At 42.7% G+C, this 19,503-nt stretch overlaps 1 protein-coding gene across 1 annotated transcript; it reads right to left on the bottom strand.

The window, feature by feature from the left end:
• Positions 1 to 1,182: 1,182 nt before the first annotated feature.
• Positions 1,183 to 17,886, bottom strand: IL2RA (interleukin 2 receptor subunit alpha). Its single transcript, XM_045285586.1, has 7 exons — positions 17,670 to 17,886; positions 14,837 to 14,947; positions 13,664 to 13,861; positions 7,474 to 7,545; positions 6,281 to 6,352; positions 5,169 to 5,235; positions 1,183 to 1,207 (listed from the first exon to the last, which is right to left on the bottom strand). The coding sequence occupies exons 1-7, from the start codon at positions 17,884 to 17,886 to the stop codon at positions 1,183 to 1,185; spliced, it is 762 nt and encodes a 253-aa protein (XP_045141521.1).
• Positions 17,887 to 19,503: the final 1,617 nt, after the last annotated feature.

Genomic DNA, 19,503 nt, shown 5'->3' with positions numbered 1-19,503 from the left:
GCATACTCAGGAGCCTGGGGTGGGCCTAGCAATCTGCATTTGAACAAGCCCTCCAGGCGGTTCTGATTTGCTAAACTTTTTTGCTAATGTTTGAAGACCATTCAATGACATTTTCCATCATTCCATCTGGTCAAAATGCTCTCCCTCCTCCCTGCCACCCCTCTTCCCTCCGTCTTTCTTTCCTTCCAAAGATTAAATGTGTTGATTCCTTTCCAGTGTTCCTATGTTGCTTATTTGGAATGTTCACGTGTGCACATCATGTGTCCATCTGGAAGCATCTCATTGGTGTAGCCCAAGTTCAATGTATCAGTAATGCACAGGCAAAGTGATTGTATGTAAAACTCAGTACTTAGGACTTTGGTGTAGCCTTTTGGCCCCCAAATTAACTCTAGGAAATTCCTTTCAAATGTTGAAGCTCCCCAATTGCAAGGGCTTGGCTACTCTGTGCTAAGGGTTGCCCAGTGACATTATGTAAAGACAGTATGCTGTTCTTTACAAATTCACAATTCAAAATTGAGTAGAAGAGCCTAGTTTAAAGGACTGAACTGAGAAGAAAACAGAATTCATAGATCCATAGTTCACAGAGTCCCTACAGGATACACATTAGAAATGTCATCAGGCAAATGGGCTGGCTCACGAGAGGGTGGAGAAGGATTCATATGGAAGGCCAGTTCCACAGGATAGGAAGTGTGTGTGTGTGTGTGTGTGTGTGTGTGTCTATTTACATTAGTGCTAGGGTTTTTACTTGGGGTAGTCTGAACTAGGAAGTGAGGAGAAATTTTCATAAAGGTACTTTTCTTTGTTCTGTAGGTACAAGGGGACTTTGAAAAGTTGGTAGAAATGGAATGAAAAGATAATAAAAATTTTCCACAAACTTTTTGAAGGCCCCTCTTAGTGTGGCGAGAATGACAAACCATAAGCATTAATGAACACATAGACATGAACATTTGACTGTGAGTTCTGGATGCTCCTCTTTCCCTCCAGTGACTTGGGCATTGGAAGCAGGTAGAGCTCACTCATTGACACAACTGGCCGGCTTAGAGTTGAGGTTGCAGTCGCCAGGTGTTAATCCCAGGGCATCACAAGAGGATCTTCTTGGCTGAGTGTTGTAACTTCTTTGGCTGTGCCTTGTGCTCCATGACTTTTGTTGGCTGTTCTTGGCTTCGTATCCCTCTTGGTTTGCTAGATGATTGTTCTGCGCTTCCTCCTGTAGAGCGAGAGCAAAGTCAGGGCCATATGTGGAATGCTGCACCAAGAACAACATGGTCCCCACCCTACACCTATGTGGACAGAGCCTTCAACTTTAGTCCCAACAGACTTGTTAACTTTAAATTCCACCCCAGACTGCCACCTTTCCACATGCTGAAATCTGACTTTAAGGACTCTCCATTTCTCCAGAGGCCAGGATCGGCTGCCTGATCTTAGCCTCCGTTCTGTGGCTCTCTCATCATAATCATTCATGTCAGTGTGGATCTGAGAAAGAGCGTCAGAAACCTTATCCATTTCTCTGTCAGCCCAGCATTTAAGTTGTTATATGAGGAGGCTTCAAAAAGTGGATGGGGGCTATTTCATTATCTCCCTTTCCCACCACCCTGTAGACTCTCGTGAGTCAATATGAGCTTGTCCAACACATCCCTAACTCACTATCGATTCTGACTCATTGTGACCCGGAGGGTGAGAGCAGAACGACAGCACAGGGTTTCGGAGACTGTAAATCTTTGTGGGGACAGACCACCTCCTCTTTCTCTCCATGGTGGGTTTGAATCACTGACTTGCAGTTAATAGCCAATGGCTTAAGTTGCTGCACCAAAGCATACCATAATCAGCCCTTCCTTACCTCTCAATTGCTTAAAAAATATCCTTGGCTGGATAGGATATGGTGATCATTCAATAATTCAAATGCAGGATTTCTATTTCAACACAAGAGGGCATAATCTTATGAAATTATAGCCTAGAGGGAATGCTGGGAAAACACTGTCCAATCAAAGGACTCATTTTGAGACTTCTCTGTGAGCCTCTTCTGGAGAGAAGATTGTAATTCTGGGAGCCCTGCGGGAACACTTAGCTCAAGCAGTTATTTCCTCTGCAATATACACTCCAAGCCACTGAGCAAGCATAAGCAAACAAAAGCAACAACAAGCCACTCGCCATTAAATTGATTCTGATTCATAACCCTTTGCCCAGCCTTCCCCCCAAAACCTAACCCCCTATCATTGAGTCAATTCTGACTCATAGCGACCCTTTAGGAGAGAGTAGAATTTCCCTCTTTGGGCTTCTGAGGCAGTAAATCTCAATGAGAGCAGAAAGCCTCATCTATCTCCTACGGGATGTGTAGTGGCTTCAAACTGCTGACCCTGTGGTTAGCATCCTGGTAGGTCCATTAGTAGTTAATAGTTCAGAGCTTGCCTGATGTGCTACCGGTTCTCCACGTGACCCTATGAGACAGATAAGGGTTGGTAGGGGGTTCAAGGCTGTAATTTTTATGGCGCTCTGTTGGTGTAGTGGGTTATGGGTTATGGTGTAGGGGCAACGGGCTCCTAACCAGAAGGCCAGCAGTTCAACCACTAGCTCCCTCCTTGGGAGGCTTTCTAATACCATAAAGTTATAGTCTCCGAAACCTGCAGGGACAGTTCTACTCTGTCCTGTGGGGGCGCTGTGAGTTGGGATCAGCTGGATGGCAGTGGGTTTGGTTTTGGGGTTGAGAAGTGTTTTTTTTTTTTACAGTTTTATTGGAACTTCATCCACCTGTCATACAACTCACTAGTTCAATCATATGATGAAGAATTATATAATCATCACCACAATGAATTTTAGAACATTTTCTCTTTCTTTTTCTCCCACGGTTAAATTGCTTTTTAAATGAGTTGTGTAACAGTTGATATATGAATGGCTTGTGGTAAGAGTTGTATGAGCCCCCGATAAAATGATTTTAAAAAAATGAGTTGTGTAATCACAGTCAGTTGTAGTACTCCATCCCACATTCATTGTTTGCTCCCCTAACCCTCTCACCCTCCTTATCTCTCATCCCCACCCCTACCTCCTCTATTAACCCTCGCATCAGTTCTTTTCTCTATGCATCTACTCCTTCTGTGCTTCACAAATTGGAAAACCCAACAGAAACAATAAAAAATGAAAACAACAAAGTGGTAAGGATAAAATAATCATAACATAAAGATAAAAATACAAATAATGAGTAAGAAAGAAAATACCACCGACAGTATTTAAAAAGTCAGGAAAGACATTTTTGGGTCATGGAATAAGCAAGAAATACTTGTGCCTATAATAATTTCAGATTGGATCAAGAGGGAGGTCAACTGATCCAGTATCAAGTTCAATCCAGCATAATCAGCATTACAATGATCTCTGATAGAGACCCTGGCCTGTGGCTAGAGGGGATCTGCCATCAGTTTAATCTGATGAGCATCTCTATGGAAGCCCTGCCACACACATCTTTGTCCCGAAGCAACTGATGAGTGACCTTGGGGCTGGCAGCTGTCTGCTTGACCACTGTGAAACCCGGGTTCTTTCCCCCAAATCATTCCATCCACTGCCATGGAGTCAGTTCTAACTCAGAGGGTTTCCAAGGCTGTAAAAATGTATGGGAGCAGACAGCCTCCTATGTCTCCCTGGTGGGTTTGACCTGCTGACCTTGCTGTTAGCAATCCAACAGGGAACCAGCGATGTCACCCTGTGTGATGACGCTCAGATGGCTTAGTCCGTCCCCTTGTGCTTGAAGGTTTGGGTTCCCAAGCTGTTAAACTAAAGGAGGGTCCTTGGTGCTATTTATTAAGCCTTGTCAATGAAGGCTGGAGAAAATCCCACACCAAAAGCTCTACCACTGAGTGGATTCTAACTTACGGTGACTCTACAGGACAGTGCGGCCGTGCCACTGGGATAGCGAGGGCCTACCAAGTGCTGAGCATGAGGCAAGCCTTTTGTGTACCTATTTTGTGTAAATCATAAGAAGATAACACTTTAGCGACGCTTAGAAAATTGGGAGACTGCCAACGATGTGAATAATTCCTAAAACAGTAGCCCTGAAGTTTTCATCGCTTGCACTGCAATAATTTGCATTTCTTAATTCACACGAGGAAAATTAGTTTACTGTGCCATCGATGATCAATGGGGATTTAAGAATGAAAGCTGCTTTTGTTCTCTCTGACTGGGCTAAGTGTATCCCGATGTGGCTAGGGCTGTCTGATTGACAGTGCACTCCTTCGTGATCCCCCCACCCCCTCCCTAGCTTCATGCAGGGGGCTGTCTGCTTCCTTCCTTCCTTGCTCAGAGCTCCCTCAGAATCCAAGTTCAGGTAGGTCACCACCACTTTGTTTATTTATTTTTAGCTTCTCAATTAACAAAATGTTTACACTTTTGGGGGGAAATTTTAGGGTGAAGGTTTACAGAACAGACTATCCGTTTTACATTCGACAGTTCATTCACATTTTGTTCCAACTCAGCCACTGCCAGCCCCTCAATGTAGCATCGACTTATCCCACGCCCTCCATGTGCTTCCCGTTTGTACTTTTCTTTCCTACCTGTAAAATGGATGATCTGTTCTTTAAACTTTCATCCAATTCACAATAAAAAGGTTAAAAAAACACCCTCTCTTGATTGTTCGAATAGGTAGCTGGGATTGAGAACCCCAGTCAATGTCAAAAAGGCCACACGGGCGAGTTCGGTTCTTGATCAAGGGGATTTTCAGGTAGATGTGTGCAGAGCTGGGGTGAGGAGCACAGGACAGGATAGCTACTGCCCTTGACTTCCTTCTAGTGACATGATGGCCAGAAAGATCCTGGGCTCTCAAGGCCGGCTATGAGTCTTGATCCAGGGGCTTAATCTCTCTAAGCTAGAACTATTCCAAAAGGCATTGGGTATACATTGTAATGATGTACATAACATAAGCCTACAGCTTGGCTATAGTAAGCCATCAACAAATGTTAGTTTCCTTTGCTTCCCATTCCCCCCTTGTCTTTGGTATCTTTCTGTGACTCTGGCCCCACTTGGCCAATTCTTTCTCGACTAATCCCCAAAGAGCGAGTGGTTAGTAAGGGAATGGAGTGGACTGGGAGCAAGGAAGAGTCGGGTCCTTGCTTTCCCTACTTGTTCTTGGCAAAGTGCTGCATCCACGACATCAGACAAGGGCTTCCTTGAAGTAGCATCAGACTCACCATTTCTGCCACCAGGTGAGTCCACTCAGAAGCAGGATACTGAGCAGCAGGAAAACACAGCTGGCCACTGTCAAGAGAGAGCTCAAATCAGCAAAGGAGGGCTCTGGCCTTGGTGTTGGGGGTAGCAGGAAGCTGGGCCCCAAAAGCCACCTGGGAAAATCCCCCAGTTTCCTCATTGGGATGGAACTCTGTGGTATCTGCTTCCCTGTCCTAGCGTACAAGTCCCCCCCACAGGACTCCTGTAAGTACAAACAAGGGGAAGGATGCCGCCTTTGCTTAGGAGACACTGTTCTTTCTGGGGGAGCAAACCAATGGGTGCTCTTGGCACCGAGGCCAGGCCTCATTTAAGGAGGCTGTGTGCAGAGCCTGGATCTGGTCAAAGAAACATTGGCACGTAAAATAACTGATAAACATAGCATCTCTCTTGAACATCTTCATATTTCCCAAATTCTACCTTCCTGTGACACTAGAGAGAGATTCTAAAAAAAAAAATTTTAAGTTGTTGCCTGAAAGCCTGGGCTTTTCAAAGTGTTTATGGATGTCATTTCTTTATTTCCCAGGTTATATTGCCTCCCTCCCTAGCCTCATCCCTCACAGACATGGCATGTTATCCTTTAAGATCAGATCAAGAAAAAAAAAAAAAAAAGATCAGATCAAGAGTAACTGGGTGGGGCTGTTTTGAAATTTGACTTATAATTTACTATAAGTGATTACTGCAATCTGTTATACAATTATCTGGAATTAAGGTGCCCTGTTGGCATAGTGGTTACATGCTGGGCTGCAAACCCCAAGGTTAGCAGTTTGAGACCACTATTAGCCTAGTGAGAGAAAGACAGGGTCTTCTAGTCCCATAAAAAGTTCCACCTTTGAAAACCCACAGGGGGCAGTTCTACCCTGTCCTACAGAGTTGGAACCAACTTGATGTCAGTGTGTTGTTATTGTTTTTGAGAATTTGGAGTGATACTATTACTCTCTGGAGCAGTTCTTTCATGAACAGTGTATAGCATAAGGAAGGGACCATTTTAAACCAATCAGCCAACCAACCAACCAACACGTTCCACAGTGTCTGTCGGGTGAACATTTCGAGAACATCAAAAGTGACCCTGACCCACCTGCAATCTCGTACCACGTCGTAACTATGAACGTCTCCATGGTTGTAACCACTTCTGTGTGTTTTTGAGAAACTGTGACAAAGAGAGATACGTTTATGTCAATGGCAGGGCAGCATGTGATAGTTAGGTTTGTTGTGCCAACCTGGCCAATAGGAACATGTGGGTTTAAGCAGGTCACAGTTTGAATGGAGGGCAAAGAGATAAATGGCTCTGCAAGGCCTGCCCACCCCCTCCTTGCTCTCTGGTGATCGGACTAGCATGCTGGAACATGCTGCTGCTTTAGCTAGTTCTCTGCCTCAACTTGTGAGCTACCCTACCTGTGGGCCAAGCCAACCCATGGATTGTGTAGCTAGAGCTTGAGGCTCCTTTGAGACCTGCTTCACTTAAGCTTGAGGCTGGAGGATCCTGCCACCTTGCATTGCTTCTGTTCAATATCTCATCCCTGCCTGCTTCCCTAAGCTCCTGAGCTAATGACTTTTGGTGACCCACCCTGCTGTTTGCTGTCTGTGGGAAGACTCTCCTTGCCTTGCCCAAGGGAGGACTCTGCTATCTGCTTCCTTGACCTTGGACCCGGCATCTCACACAAGTTAAAGGACTGCCAGTATCTTAACTGTTCCATGGAAATCAATTGAACTGAACCCTTTGCACTGCTATGTGGACTAATTAGCTGTTATATTCCTTCTCGCAGTATAAACCTCTCTCTCTTTCAATAGAGATAGATAGACATAAAATCATAAACATCCTGGTTTCGTTTCTCTAGAGAACCCTGCCTAACACAGAGCACCTGACTGTGTAGGCTTAAGGCTCCTCAATGAATTAGCAACTAAGGAGTGAAAAAGAAGAGGTGTGAAAAGCAAGTGGAGGCGAGTGCCAAAGTTTAGATTGTCTTGAGACTTCCGTCCTCATTCTAGTCATCTTGTTTTTTCCTTCTCTCTGAAACTTGTGTTGGGACAGGCAGGATTCTACGATTGAATCCCTGCTTAGGGGGAGACAGGAGGCTGTAAAGGTTGGGTTTTCTTCTCCCTTTTTCTTGACATGTTGGAGGAGCAGGAGACCCACAGAGCAATGAATGATCACCTTTAATATGACCGATTGATTCTCTGTTAGCATAGCTTGCTTTAGACAATTGACTTCCCTTTCTTGTATTGTGACTTAATAACCAAAGTTTGTGTTCTTAGAAACTCCACCCATACCTGTTGTTATTGAGGGACAGGAAGGTTCACCCTCAGGAAGAACATCAGTGCTTGATTCAGCCTCTTCTTTACCTGGGGGAGAAAGTAGCATTTTTGTGAAACTTAAAGATGGGGTGCTCACATTTTCCCTTTATCCTTCATCATATGGGTCAGAAATCTTGGTGCAACCAAGAATCTTGGTTCCAGGCACTTCTTTGGGGTTCCACATCAATGTCACAGAGTAACACTCACATGGCCACTGTAAAGCAGAGTGAGAGGGAATTCTACCCTGACCTTGACTTCCCATGAACCTCTTAGAAACTCTATCTTTCCATGCTTGCTGCCAAACCCTGATTTCACCTTTGAAATGGGTAACATCTTTGGACATGGAAATGTCGGAGCAAATGGGTCATAATAATAGAAATATGACTGAACCATCAAATGAAGTTGAAATGTACATTTATAGAAATGACATCCCCTAGGCACCCCCCACCACCAAAAAAAAAAAGAAGAAGAAAAAGGAGTGGCTGCTGATGCTGCTTAAGTACAAACAAAGATTCTTATGAATTTGGTTCTTTGATTTTGATGTTTAGGGTCAAATGCCCATTAATTGGGCTATAACAGGTTGAGTGTTTCTGCTCAATCTCTTAGTTTGCTGATTAGTGCATAGGGGTCTACATGTTGGCTATTCAAGACACAGCAATTGGTCACTGTTCATCTGGAGCAACAGGGAAGGTTAGAGTACTAGCTGGTACCCAGCTACCATTACTGAGCATTTTGATCAAAGGATCTATAGAAGAATCCTAATCAAAAGAGGGGAAATGCAGAACAGAATTTTTAAAGTCATTGTGGACTACATTCTTCCTGGAATTCATGGAGACTGGATGGACTCCTACAAGTATTGCCTTGATAGAATCCTTAAATTGTAACCCAACATATCCCTCAAAGTCTTCTTAAAATTGAACAATAGTTTACCTTCGCTAGTTAAAAATGCCTATCATGCTATTTTAAGAGCTGCCCATATAGGATCAAATTTGCAAAAGCAACTCAAAAGATCAGGTAGGAGCTTTCAAGGGCAGTGAATGCATATTAATGAAGAAGGACAACACAGAAAGGGAGGATGAGGATGGTTGCACAAGTTGAAGAATGTCATCAATGCCACTGGATTGTTCTTGCAAAACTGTTGAATTGGTGAGTTTTGTCATGTACTCTCAAAAACTACCAAAAATTTAAAGCATAAAAAGACATAATAATACACAAAACAATAGCCTCTTCTTTGTATGTCTGTGTATTAGCACCCTCAAGACACCTTTTAGCTGGCATACACTGGGGCTCTGACTGCCTAGTTAGTGGTAGAAATGATGATGTAATGGCATATAATCTAGTTAGATGTTTTTCAGAGAGCATGTAGATTTAGGGATGACAGCAATGTTCTATTTTACACTTTTGTGCAAAAAGTCCTTCAAAACCGTATTAGCATATGGTCCTGATAAGACTACTTTACGATTAGAAGTGTACAGATCAATTTTTTTAAGTGTACACCTATTCTATCCCTTTTTGAAAGGAAGCCTAAGGATTGACTAGAATTTGAGGGCTGAGCATTTGCCTTCTCAATCAAAACCATAGCAATACTGGGATAAAAATGTATTAATAAGAGAATAAATCTATGAGTATACCAAAGCAAGATTCAGTGCCACCAGTAGATCAGAAGATTTGAGAGTCTTTGAAGAAAAGTCCTCAGATTGAGGAAGAAAACCACAGACCAAAATATATGCTAGAGAAGAATGTAGTAAAAAGTGGCAATTATGTTGAGGATACTCCACATTCAGAGGAAATAGATTTGAGGAATAGGGAAGTTTCTAGGAGTTCCTCAGAGGTGCATACGATTGACATGTTCAGCTGCTAACCCCAAGGCTGGCAATTCAAGTTCACCCAGAGTCAATTTTGAAGAAAGGCTTGGTGGTCGCCTTCTCAAAGCCTGCCATTGAAAACCCTCTGGAGCACAGTTTTACTCTGAGGCACCTGAGGTCGTCACCTTGAGTTGAGATTGATTCAAAGGCAACTGGTGGAGGTGTAGAGAAATTCCTTGGGGAATGACATTGAGAGGAGCTATGTGGTCTTCCTCATTGGGTCAAGCAGCAAGGACATTTGCCTCTGGCCTAGAGCAGCAAGTACGGAGTGTTGAGCTGAAAAGGCAGGGCAGGGCTCTGGGTGACCAGCAACTCTCCGAGGTATGGGAGCCTATCACAGAAGAAGATATATTGACACAACCTGGCTGTCAGTGTGCCTTGTTTCCCCCTCACATCCATTAAGGCAGGCTTTCGGAAAGAAGCACCGTATTCCCGAAGAATCCAAGAGGAGACAGAGGTTGTAAGAATTGGCGCTGATCCAAGAAACCAATAACTCTTACTGTTCAACGTAAATAACTTTTTAATTGTAGAAAGTTTGATGTGTGAGTCCAGATGGTTTCACAGCGAAAATGTCAGATAACATCAGCAGAGCTGGGTTATGTATTTACATGGGTGAGTGTGTGCATATGTGCTTGCTTAAGTAAAGAGAAAGGAAGTCGATGGATGCTGAGGTTTTCCTCCTCTTAGGTCAAGGATGGTCTTGAATAACCCCATCTGTTGACCCAAAAGACATGTTTAAATATGTGTTTTAAAAATACACTGTAAACCACCAGAAGAATAAAAATAAGACTAATAATGTCCAAGCCACGAGAGGAAAAAATGAAAAGATAACTCAATCCAATAAAAAGTCAAATTTAAGCAGAAATTATAGAAAGAAAGAGAAATAGAACACATACTATAGGGTGTCAATGGTTAGTCTAGTCTACTAGGACTTTAGGCCCTACCCTTTCAAGGTACACAGCATCCTCCTTCATGGACCACACCAGAAGGATTTGATGTGAAAATCCTACAAAGCAAACTGGGTTTTAACTCAAACTCACCTGTAGCAGATTTAAGGAACTGACCTACTCCCTGGTCTTAAGCTGACATGTAAGAAGAAGCAGATGACTGCTCTCCCAAGGTATGGAATTAGCGGTCGTTGGACTTTGGTTTGGATCTCTTGCTTTGAAGATGCACAATTCATGGTGGCCCAGGTCTACCATATATTTACTATTTTAATGTCTTCCTTGCTACTAATGACATGCATTAGTCTCATAGACATGGTTCTTCTTTCTTTGTGAATAAGTGTTATTAAAAGTTATGCCCTATCACCATCCCCCATTGTTTGTGTCAGTACGTCCAGTCACATAAGAGCTTAATCAATATGAAGTCAACAATTCATGTATTGCAGTCTGAACTTGGCCTATCCTTGTACAATTTCCTTTGCTTAGTGTTTTAAATTCTATATACCATGGGCTAAATTAATGACACTATCAATAAAATTACCTTATGCCCAGGCAGGTCATTATTAATGTTCTCTATCATAAAATGATAATGCTGTCTCTAAAGTGAACCAGAGACATATATGAACTATAGATATATTAATGGATTTTGGGCTTGCACTTAATTCTACTTCTGACCTAAGAATAATTAGTTCCATGTGTTTTAATCAAAGGCAGAATTGATGCATTCCCTAATGTGCTATATAAAAATAATGTAAAATTCCCTAGTCCACATACAAAATTTCTCATTGGTGGCTATTAAAGGAGTAGCTTTATTACAACATCAATTCAGCATCCCCAGCCACAGTGTACCAGCTGCCTACTTCCCATCTCTCACTTACTTTCCTTTTCCATTCATTCAAAACCAAACCAAAATGAACTCACACTTAATTCCAGCCCAATCTAAGAATAATTTGTTCTATGACAAAGCCTTGCTTGATGTTTGATCTCATGAGGAAACCACTGGAGGCGTGGGTGCTACAGCAAAAGGGTGGTGAAGACACAAGATCGTGCCCGACTATCAGACAGAATAGAAACTGGGGCCTTAAAAGTTTCTCTTCAAACAAGCAGCCATATAAGTGGGGTGGCATCTAAGTCTACGTGGAAGAAGCGCATCATCCTGGGTGATCCAAAGATTATAAATAATAAAATCCAAATCAGATAAAGGAAGTGGTATCAGAGCTTAAATTGTGAATACCCAATCGCCCAGCCTCAGGTTCTAGCAGCTCAGGCAGCGGGCAAAGCTTTGAGACAGCTCTAGGTGCCCGAGGTCCCAGGCATCTTGCAAGCATCCTCCCCACAGCCAGATGCCCAGAAGGAAGGTCCACTGCGCTAAAGGGATGATGAAGGAGCCCAAGAGGAGATGGGTGAGGTTGTCAGGGAAACCTTGGCCTCTAAAACTGGAGATGAAGCCAAAAAAGGAGGCAGGAAAGGATACATCCTCAAACAAAAAGTGAGGAGAGTCCAGCCTTTGATGGAGCAGGAGAACAAGAAGCCAATTCTGATTAATGTTTATGTACCCCATCTTATCTGTGGGCCCTGTTATCTCCCTTCTTGTACCATCTAGAGGAATATTTTCATCAACTAGTTTGTAAATGCAAGTTTTTCAGTAGCTCTAGAAACATTTTTAAGAAGGGGGAAATCCCATTTTATCCCATTTTTATGCCTTTTGAGATAATTTACTGATTGTTTATTTTTTGGTATAACCAAAAAATAGTGGAATGTTGAAATGTGGGAAGATTTGACTGCCATGGGTGTCAATATAACACTCCATGGGGTGGGGGGTGGAGGGAGTTGTGGGGAGGTTGCATCCCTAATTTAAAACATGCTTAATGGTAATTTGGAGTCAATGTCATGTATTTGTATGACTTGCATGTTTAAAATATTAAAATTCTGTTTCCATGTCTTTTTTTTCCCCCAGTAGAATTGTGTCTGAAAACCATTCTATCAAGGGGAACTGATCACAATGATCAATGTATAAGTGTTCTCCCCCCACCCAGGGGCAAACAACAGAAAAGTGGGTGAAGGGAGGCATCGGACAGTGTAAGACATGAAAAAAATTATAAATTATCAAGGGGTCATGAAGGAGGGAGGGTGGGGAAAGGAAGGAAAAAAAAAAGAGCTGATACCTAGGGCTCAGGTAGAAAGAAAATGTTTTGAAAATGATGACGGCGACAATTGTACAAATGTGCTTGACACAATGGATGAATGGATGGATTGTGATAAGAGCTGTAAGGGCCCCCAATAAAATGATTTAAAAAATAATAATAAAATTAAATTTTATAAAAGAAAACCATTGCCTCATCATTGCTTTCTTGTCAGAACTGTGTGAGTTCAGTAACACCTTTGTGAGAGTCCAGTTTTCCCGATAATTTTGCTGTGTGCTGTGCAAGGTTGAACATTTGAGTGTGTAGTGTGTGTGACATGAAATTGTGAATTAGTGGGACTTAAGATGTAGCAGCGTATCAACATTGGAAGATAATGGTACTTGAAAACCTCTTAAAGAAAATTTGCCTCCAAATTTAAAGCTGGAAAGTTGCTGGAATTCAGGATTTTGGTATATGCATTAAGAATTGTGTATAAATTGTTCACACTGTCTCTGTACTGATCTCAAAACAACCAATAAAATGCCAATTACAAAAGAGAAAATGGTTAATCTCCCATTGCAGAAGGGGCTGGATGACAGTGGAAACCCATTTCCCATTTCCAGGGTCCCCACGTGGATTAAGTCTCCGATCAATCCCCTCTGACCATAGTCCAGGGGTGGGAACAGCCTTGCTGTCAAACACAGCACTGCAAAGTTGATGACGGCCAATGTAGTTAGTTTAAAATGTAATACCTTATCATTTGGTCTCCCTTTGGGGCCACTTTAAAGTTGTTTTGGTTTTTAATGTTTTCTGCTTTAATTTCAATTGAGGTCTTTTCTGTGTTTTGTCTAGTCATTGTAGTTGTTGTTTTGCTTCCTGTTTGTGTTTCGCTTGATTTTCTGTATATGAAATCAAGGATAGGTAAATCTATAGAGACAGTAACTTGATTAATAATATGACATTAATTATAATGAATAATATTGCTGCTTAAATAAACTAAATCCAGGCTGCTGCTGTGAGTTGAGTGTTGGGTCACTAATTGTAGCTCAAACTCCCCAACTGCTCTTCAGAAGAAAAACGAGGCTGTCTGCACCTGTAGAGATTTACAATCTCATACTTAAACTGCACATCGTAGCAAGGAGTCAGAATCGACTCTGTGACCGTCGAGGATCTTGCCGGATGGAGGGAAAGTGTTGCGGACTCAAGGTGGGCGGCACGTGCCTGGAAACAATACCTGTGTCCTTGGTGCAGGTGAGCCTGGGCTGTGTCCACCTTGCTTTCCCACAGATCAGTCTGCAGGTGCTTTCGGCGCGGCCTCTCTGTTGGACCCGATAGCCCTCGAGGCACTGGTATTGAATCGTCTGCCCCACCATGAAAAAATAGGTCTTCTCAATGGCTTCATGTTCCCAGGACGGAGGCTCCCCGCACTGCCCTACAAGAGGAGAAGAAAATTCTGAAGGTCAGATGGGGAAGATGCCTCGGGAGCGAATCCAAGTCGTCTCTTTCTGGAGACCAGTGCCCAGTTCTTGTCCTTTTGTCCATGTTTTTCTCATTCAGCAAGTGTGCATGGAGGGATTTTCTAGGCAGGATGGGATGAAAAGCTTTATGGCTCAGTTGCTCCCACGGAGGTGGTCAGTGTGCTGATGGAGGAGCAGCCAATCGCTTCGGGAGCACAGGGAAATGAATGATTAATTCCTGATTGGTGCTACCCAGAAGAGAACACATGGAAATGTGACAAGGGTGGGAAAGGCGGGTCTACGCTAGGAGTGGGAAAGGCGGGTCTACGCTAAGGGGGGAGGGCAGACTCAAGTGTAGATTCAGATTCAGTCCAATGAAATGTGAAGCGCTTCCGGGCTTCTCACTGGACACCTGAGCCAGCACCTTCTCCAGCTGTGACTGGTGTACCTTTTGAGAAGAGGGGAGCAGGGCTCCAAAGCCAAAGCCCCCAAAAGGGAAGAGCTGAGAGAATCTCAGAGCTGGACCCTGATCTCTGATCAAGCCAGGCCTGAAAGTTTGATCCAGATGGGCCCTGTTACAGACAGACAATTCTCCATGCCCAATAACTGTCTATGTGCCCCACTAAAGCCCAGGCCTGCTTGAGGTTTAACCCTTGGAAATACATCCTGTTCTGATTGTCTTTCACTTTTAGGACCTATTACATTTACATCACTTCCATGTCAAAGCAGCCCTGGGCCAGGCTGTCACCCCTGAGAGTGGTGTGAGTTGCCAAGAAACTTTGGCAAACACAACAGAACAGCTCTGGCCCATGCGATAGCCTTCGAAAGGGGGTTAAAATGATGGGTTCAAGATACGTTCCTTCTTTGGGGAACACTACAGCCTGTACATGCGAGATGAGGGGCGGCCTCTAGGAGTCCAACAGAGCACTAGTTTGAAATCTCTCTCTTACCTGGAAGGTTTGCTTGTTCCAGGGACACCACTTGACGTTCCATTTCCGTGGGTTTGCTTTCTTCCTGCCCTTCAGGTGGAGGTGTAACGGGCTTTTTTGGGCTCCCAGGGCCTAGAAAAAGGTGTGGAATGAAGCAAATAACTTCCCAGATATACAATGGATGTACAATGATAATAACGGATACAAGACGTTACAGAGACTGTAGGGGTAGGGGATGGGTCATAGGGAAGGAAAGGGGAGTTTGCGAGTAAATAATGAAGGCGGGAGTGGGGGGGTGGGGGTGGTGGGGTGGAGATTCCTGGAGCTGATCGCGATGGCACAGCTTATTTTGCCAGCGAATCAACCCTGGGCGAGCGGCAATGCTCTAGGATAGTGACTGTACAATCCCTCCCTTGATGTGTTTGAACGATTGAACTGTTCAACTCTATGAGATGTGGCTTGTGAGCCAATAAAATTGTTGAAAATGAAGAAAACTATTCATTGATTTATTCCCTTAATAAAGATTTCTGTCTCGTGTCTGGGAAGCGCTGCTTACAAAGATGACCCAGACGTAGCTCATACCCCTGGGGCACTCTCAGGGCGGCTTGCTGTCAGGCTGCCTGTCACTGGCCTCTTGATATTCATGTGCATAATGAGAAAGCCTACAATATATCTCAGAAAAAGATGAATGATTTTCCTGGTGGCAGTGTGTGTGTGTGTCCCCAGAAGGATATTAATTCTTCCCATTGATTCTGTCAACACTGTGCATAAATATTTCAGTGACTGCAAAGAGGAGTGGGCTGGCTCAAGGACCCACGGGTTCCTTTGCCCCTCTAAAGCAATGCAGAACTTTAAAAGTTCAAGAGCGAGAATCTTAAAGCAGTGACCAGAGAACTTGTGCTCTGACGTGCCTCTGTTGTGGTGTTCGGCCAAGGAGTTGCATACGGCCAATGTAATGAGATGGGAAACAGAATTGGAGCTTAGTGTGAGGGCAGGAAGGATAATGAGATGCTCCTAATTTTACATGGTTTGGGAGGAGCCAAGATACTGAAGCTCACCAACATCATATCCTAGGCTACAAACCCAAAAGACAGATAGCCTATTCACTAGATTGTAATAAGCATACAACGAATGAGAGACCTGTATCAGTAGGAAAGGACGTTTCTCACAAAGAACTTCTAGGATTACAGGAAGAAGGTTCAACAGCAAAAACCTGGTATCAGATAAACTCAGATTAAGAGGGGTAGTTTTAGAAGGTGTACTGGGGAGTCGTTCAAGGAAGGCGGTCTACCTACACTGTTCAAGCAGGTGGCCTTGTTGACTCTGCTGATCTTCACCAGCAACCATAATGTTTGGGGCACCAGGTCTTGGTAGCCCCTCAGATGTTCTTTAGCCCTTTTATATGAACCAGTTCTGCCTTCTCATCTGTCTGAAACTCTTGGAGGGCAGGCAGCAAGACACATTATCAGCCATCCATTGGCGACCGTGCCAGGTGCATAGCAGGTGCTGGGTGCTAGTTGGTGGCTTGGGGAAGGACATTTGAAGCAGGGGTTTGCAACCATGGCTGAGAATCCGCATCGTGGGTGGGCTTCTGTGTCCCACCTCTGGGGATTCTGATTACTCAGCATCAGGCTATGATTACTCTGTGGACAAGCATGCATTAAAAATATATATATATCCACGGCTGATTCCAATTACATCAAGCCTCTGGGACTGTGGAATACAGCTCTTATGCCATAGTTGATGTCCTTCTAGAAAGAAGTTACAAGTAAACTACCTATTTGAAATCCTGTTTTCCTTCAGCTAATTTTGAGCCCAAACACCTGTTTAATCTGCCTGTGGGTTTATCATTTTCCTCTCTCTCCTTCCAAATTCTACCTTCAGTTTTTCCTCCTAGCCCCCAAAAGACTCTAATTAAACTGGGCATTAAACAGCACACTTTTGGGGTGTGTGGGCTCTTTGAGCGCATTCCTCACACTCAGGAATGCCATGTTCTGACCCAGGACTGGGAAAAGCCCTGGACCCACAAAATGCTTAGCAAAACTTTCTCCTGGATTATGTATTTTTTCATCCCCCAAAGACATCCCTGAAAGGTCCCACAGAACCAAGGGTGGTTACTATTGGTAAGAGATAAGACCTTACCATGCAAAAGCATAAGTCTGCTTGCTCCCTTCTTTTACTCAGTAAGAAGAAAATGCTTCTCTTATCACCTGAATTGTTTGTTGTTGTTGTTTTTTTGGCCTGGAACTTTTTCCATAGAATTTCAGGCTGGTCTTTGAAAATGAAATGGGTGAAGGGAAAGAATGAGAAGTTCTTAGGAATTCACACTGTCATGTTGTTTGGGGTAGAACTAGGAAATAAATGGTATAATACGTCTGCTTTGGAAAACAAAAATGTTCATTCAACTTTTTTACAGATCAACATTTTCCACCAGAACTGTTCTCAAATAGTCTTGTAACTTTTAGTGTCATTTCTTCTTCCACTTGCCCTCCTGAAAGGTAAACGTCTTGAGAGCTATGTCTACTGTATGTTCAGGGTCTAAGGAGTCCTTGGCAACTAATAACCCAAATCTGTCCCTGTTGAGTTGCTTTTGACTCATAGCGACCCTACAGGACACAGGAGACCTGCCCCAGAGGAGCTAATAGTTATCTGCTAACTATTTGTTTACTGAATACATATTTCAGGGAATACTAAAATCAGTTAACATCTGCAAATATAATATACTGTTAACTTTTCTAAAGGAAAGTAGACCAGCCACATTTGTCTTTAGGGCTAAGTGAAAAAAAAAGCTGAACTTTCGTGTCAGTGTATCTCAGTTTCCCTGCTCTTGGGAGTGACCAAAGGACGCACTTACCAGTACTTATGCATCGACATTTGTTTTCCCACGAGGCGTGACCAGGAGATGCGGTGCACACAATGTATTCATTATGTATTCTGCGAAAGCCTCTCTTGCATTCACATGCCAGCAAGGTGCCATTTTTGTACGTGTGGGCTTTGTGGGTGGCGTATTTGATTTGTGGAGGATCCTCCGAGCAAAACTCTGCAAGCAAACATACTAGGGGTTCAGACATTTTCTGTCCAGCGTTCACATATCAAATCATTGAATGATCGGATCACATGGGCTTCCCGTTCTTCAAGAGATCTAGACACACTGTCCTTTTCCTAGGCGAGACGATGGCTGACACTGGTGTTCTTGAGAGAACCTTTTCGGAGATGGTTTCCTACGTGGCTCAAACGTTAACCCAAATGAATAGAGAAAGGGAAACCTAGAAGGTTGAAAGGGTAGATGGGACAACCAGGAAACAGATGTCTGTAAGATAGACCTAAACCCAATTATATGATCATTTACATTAGATGTAAATGACCAAAGTACATTATTTTAAAAGGTAGAGATTTTAAATATGGATAAAGTAGCACGACCCAACTACAAGCATGTCCTCAAGAGAATATACTTTAAATACAAAGATAATGCTAAGTTAAAATCAAAGGATACGAAAAAGATATATCATGCAAAAGTAAAGACTGAAAGCTCACTTTTGCATAATCTCCATAATCAAATACTCAATTCTCTTCTCCCAACTCTTCACCAGTAAATGAAAATCAGTAAGGTATGTATGTAGGCATTATGAACCAACTTTATAATTGTCATTTATGTCCAAAAAATGCAGAGTACTTATTCTTTTCAGGTGCACATGGGATGGCTATTGAATTAACCAAATCGTGATTCAAAAATGTCTCCATAAATTTCAAAAGACTTAAATCTTTAAAAAAAATAATTTTACTGGGGGCTTGTACAAATTATATCACCATCCATCCATCCATCCATCCATCCATCCATCCATCCGTCATGTCAAGCATATTTGTACATAAGTTGCCATCGTCATTTTCAAAACATTTTCTTTCTACTTGAGCCCTTGGTATCAGCTCCTCATTTTGCCCCCTCCCTGCCCCGCCCTCCTTTCCTTGTAAACCCTTGATAGTTTATAAGTTATTATTATTTTTTCATGAAAAGAGTTATATCTTACAGAGGATATCCTTTGACCACAAGGGGATAAAAATTTAAATAAATAAGATGTTTAGAAAAACCCAAATGTTTGAAAGTTTTAAAATACAATTTAAATAACTCACATACATCAGAGAGTAAATCACGAGAGAAGATAGGAAATAGTTCAAAATGAATCATAATAAAATTACAACCTATCTAAAACTTGTGGATGAGGTTAAAGCAGCACTTAGAAATTTATCATGTTAAATAATGTTAGAAAAAAAGATTTCAATGAGCTATGTTTTCACTGTAAGAAGCTAGAAAGCATAAGCAAATTAAATCCAAGGTTGTAGAAGAAAATAATAAAGATTAAAAAAAGAAATGGATGAAATATAAAACAGGCGAACAATAGTGAAAGTTAGCAAAACCAAGAGGTCATTCTTTGAAATGATTAATAAAACTGACAAACTCTTAGTAAGACGGAAGAGGGAGTGGGAGAGACAGAGAACAGGCAGCCAGGACCAGAAATGAGGCTCTGTAAATTCTCCTGGCACAAAAGGATGATGCAACCCTAAGAATACTTTGAGTAAATAAACTTGATGACTTTGATGAAATGAACAAATTCAATGAAAAGTAATATTTGCCAAAATGGACACAGGAAGAATTAGAAAACAAAATAGCACTGTCCCAATGAAAGTAGTTG

This window comes from Echinops telfairi, unplaced genomic scaffold (genome assembly GCF_000313985.2).
Source record: "Echinops telfairi isolate 266 unplaced genomic scaffold, ASM31398v2 ScPeMD7_7473;HRSCAF=8511, whole genome shotgun sequence".
Taxonomy (NCBI): domain Eukaryota; kingdom Metazoa; phylum Chordata; class Mammalia; order Afrosoricida; family Tenrecidae; genus Echinops; species Echinops telfairi.
The sequence above is the reverse complement of the archived record's forward strand: the minus strand, read 5'-3'. Positions and strand labels throughout refer to the sequence as shown.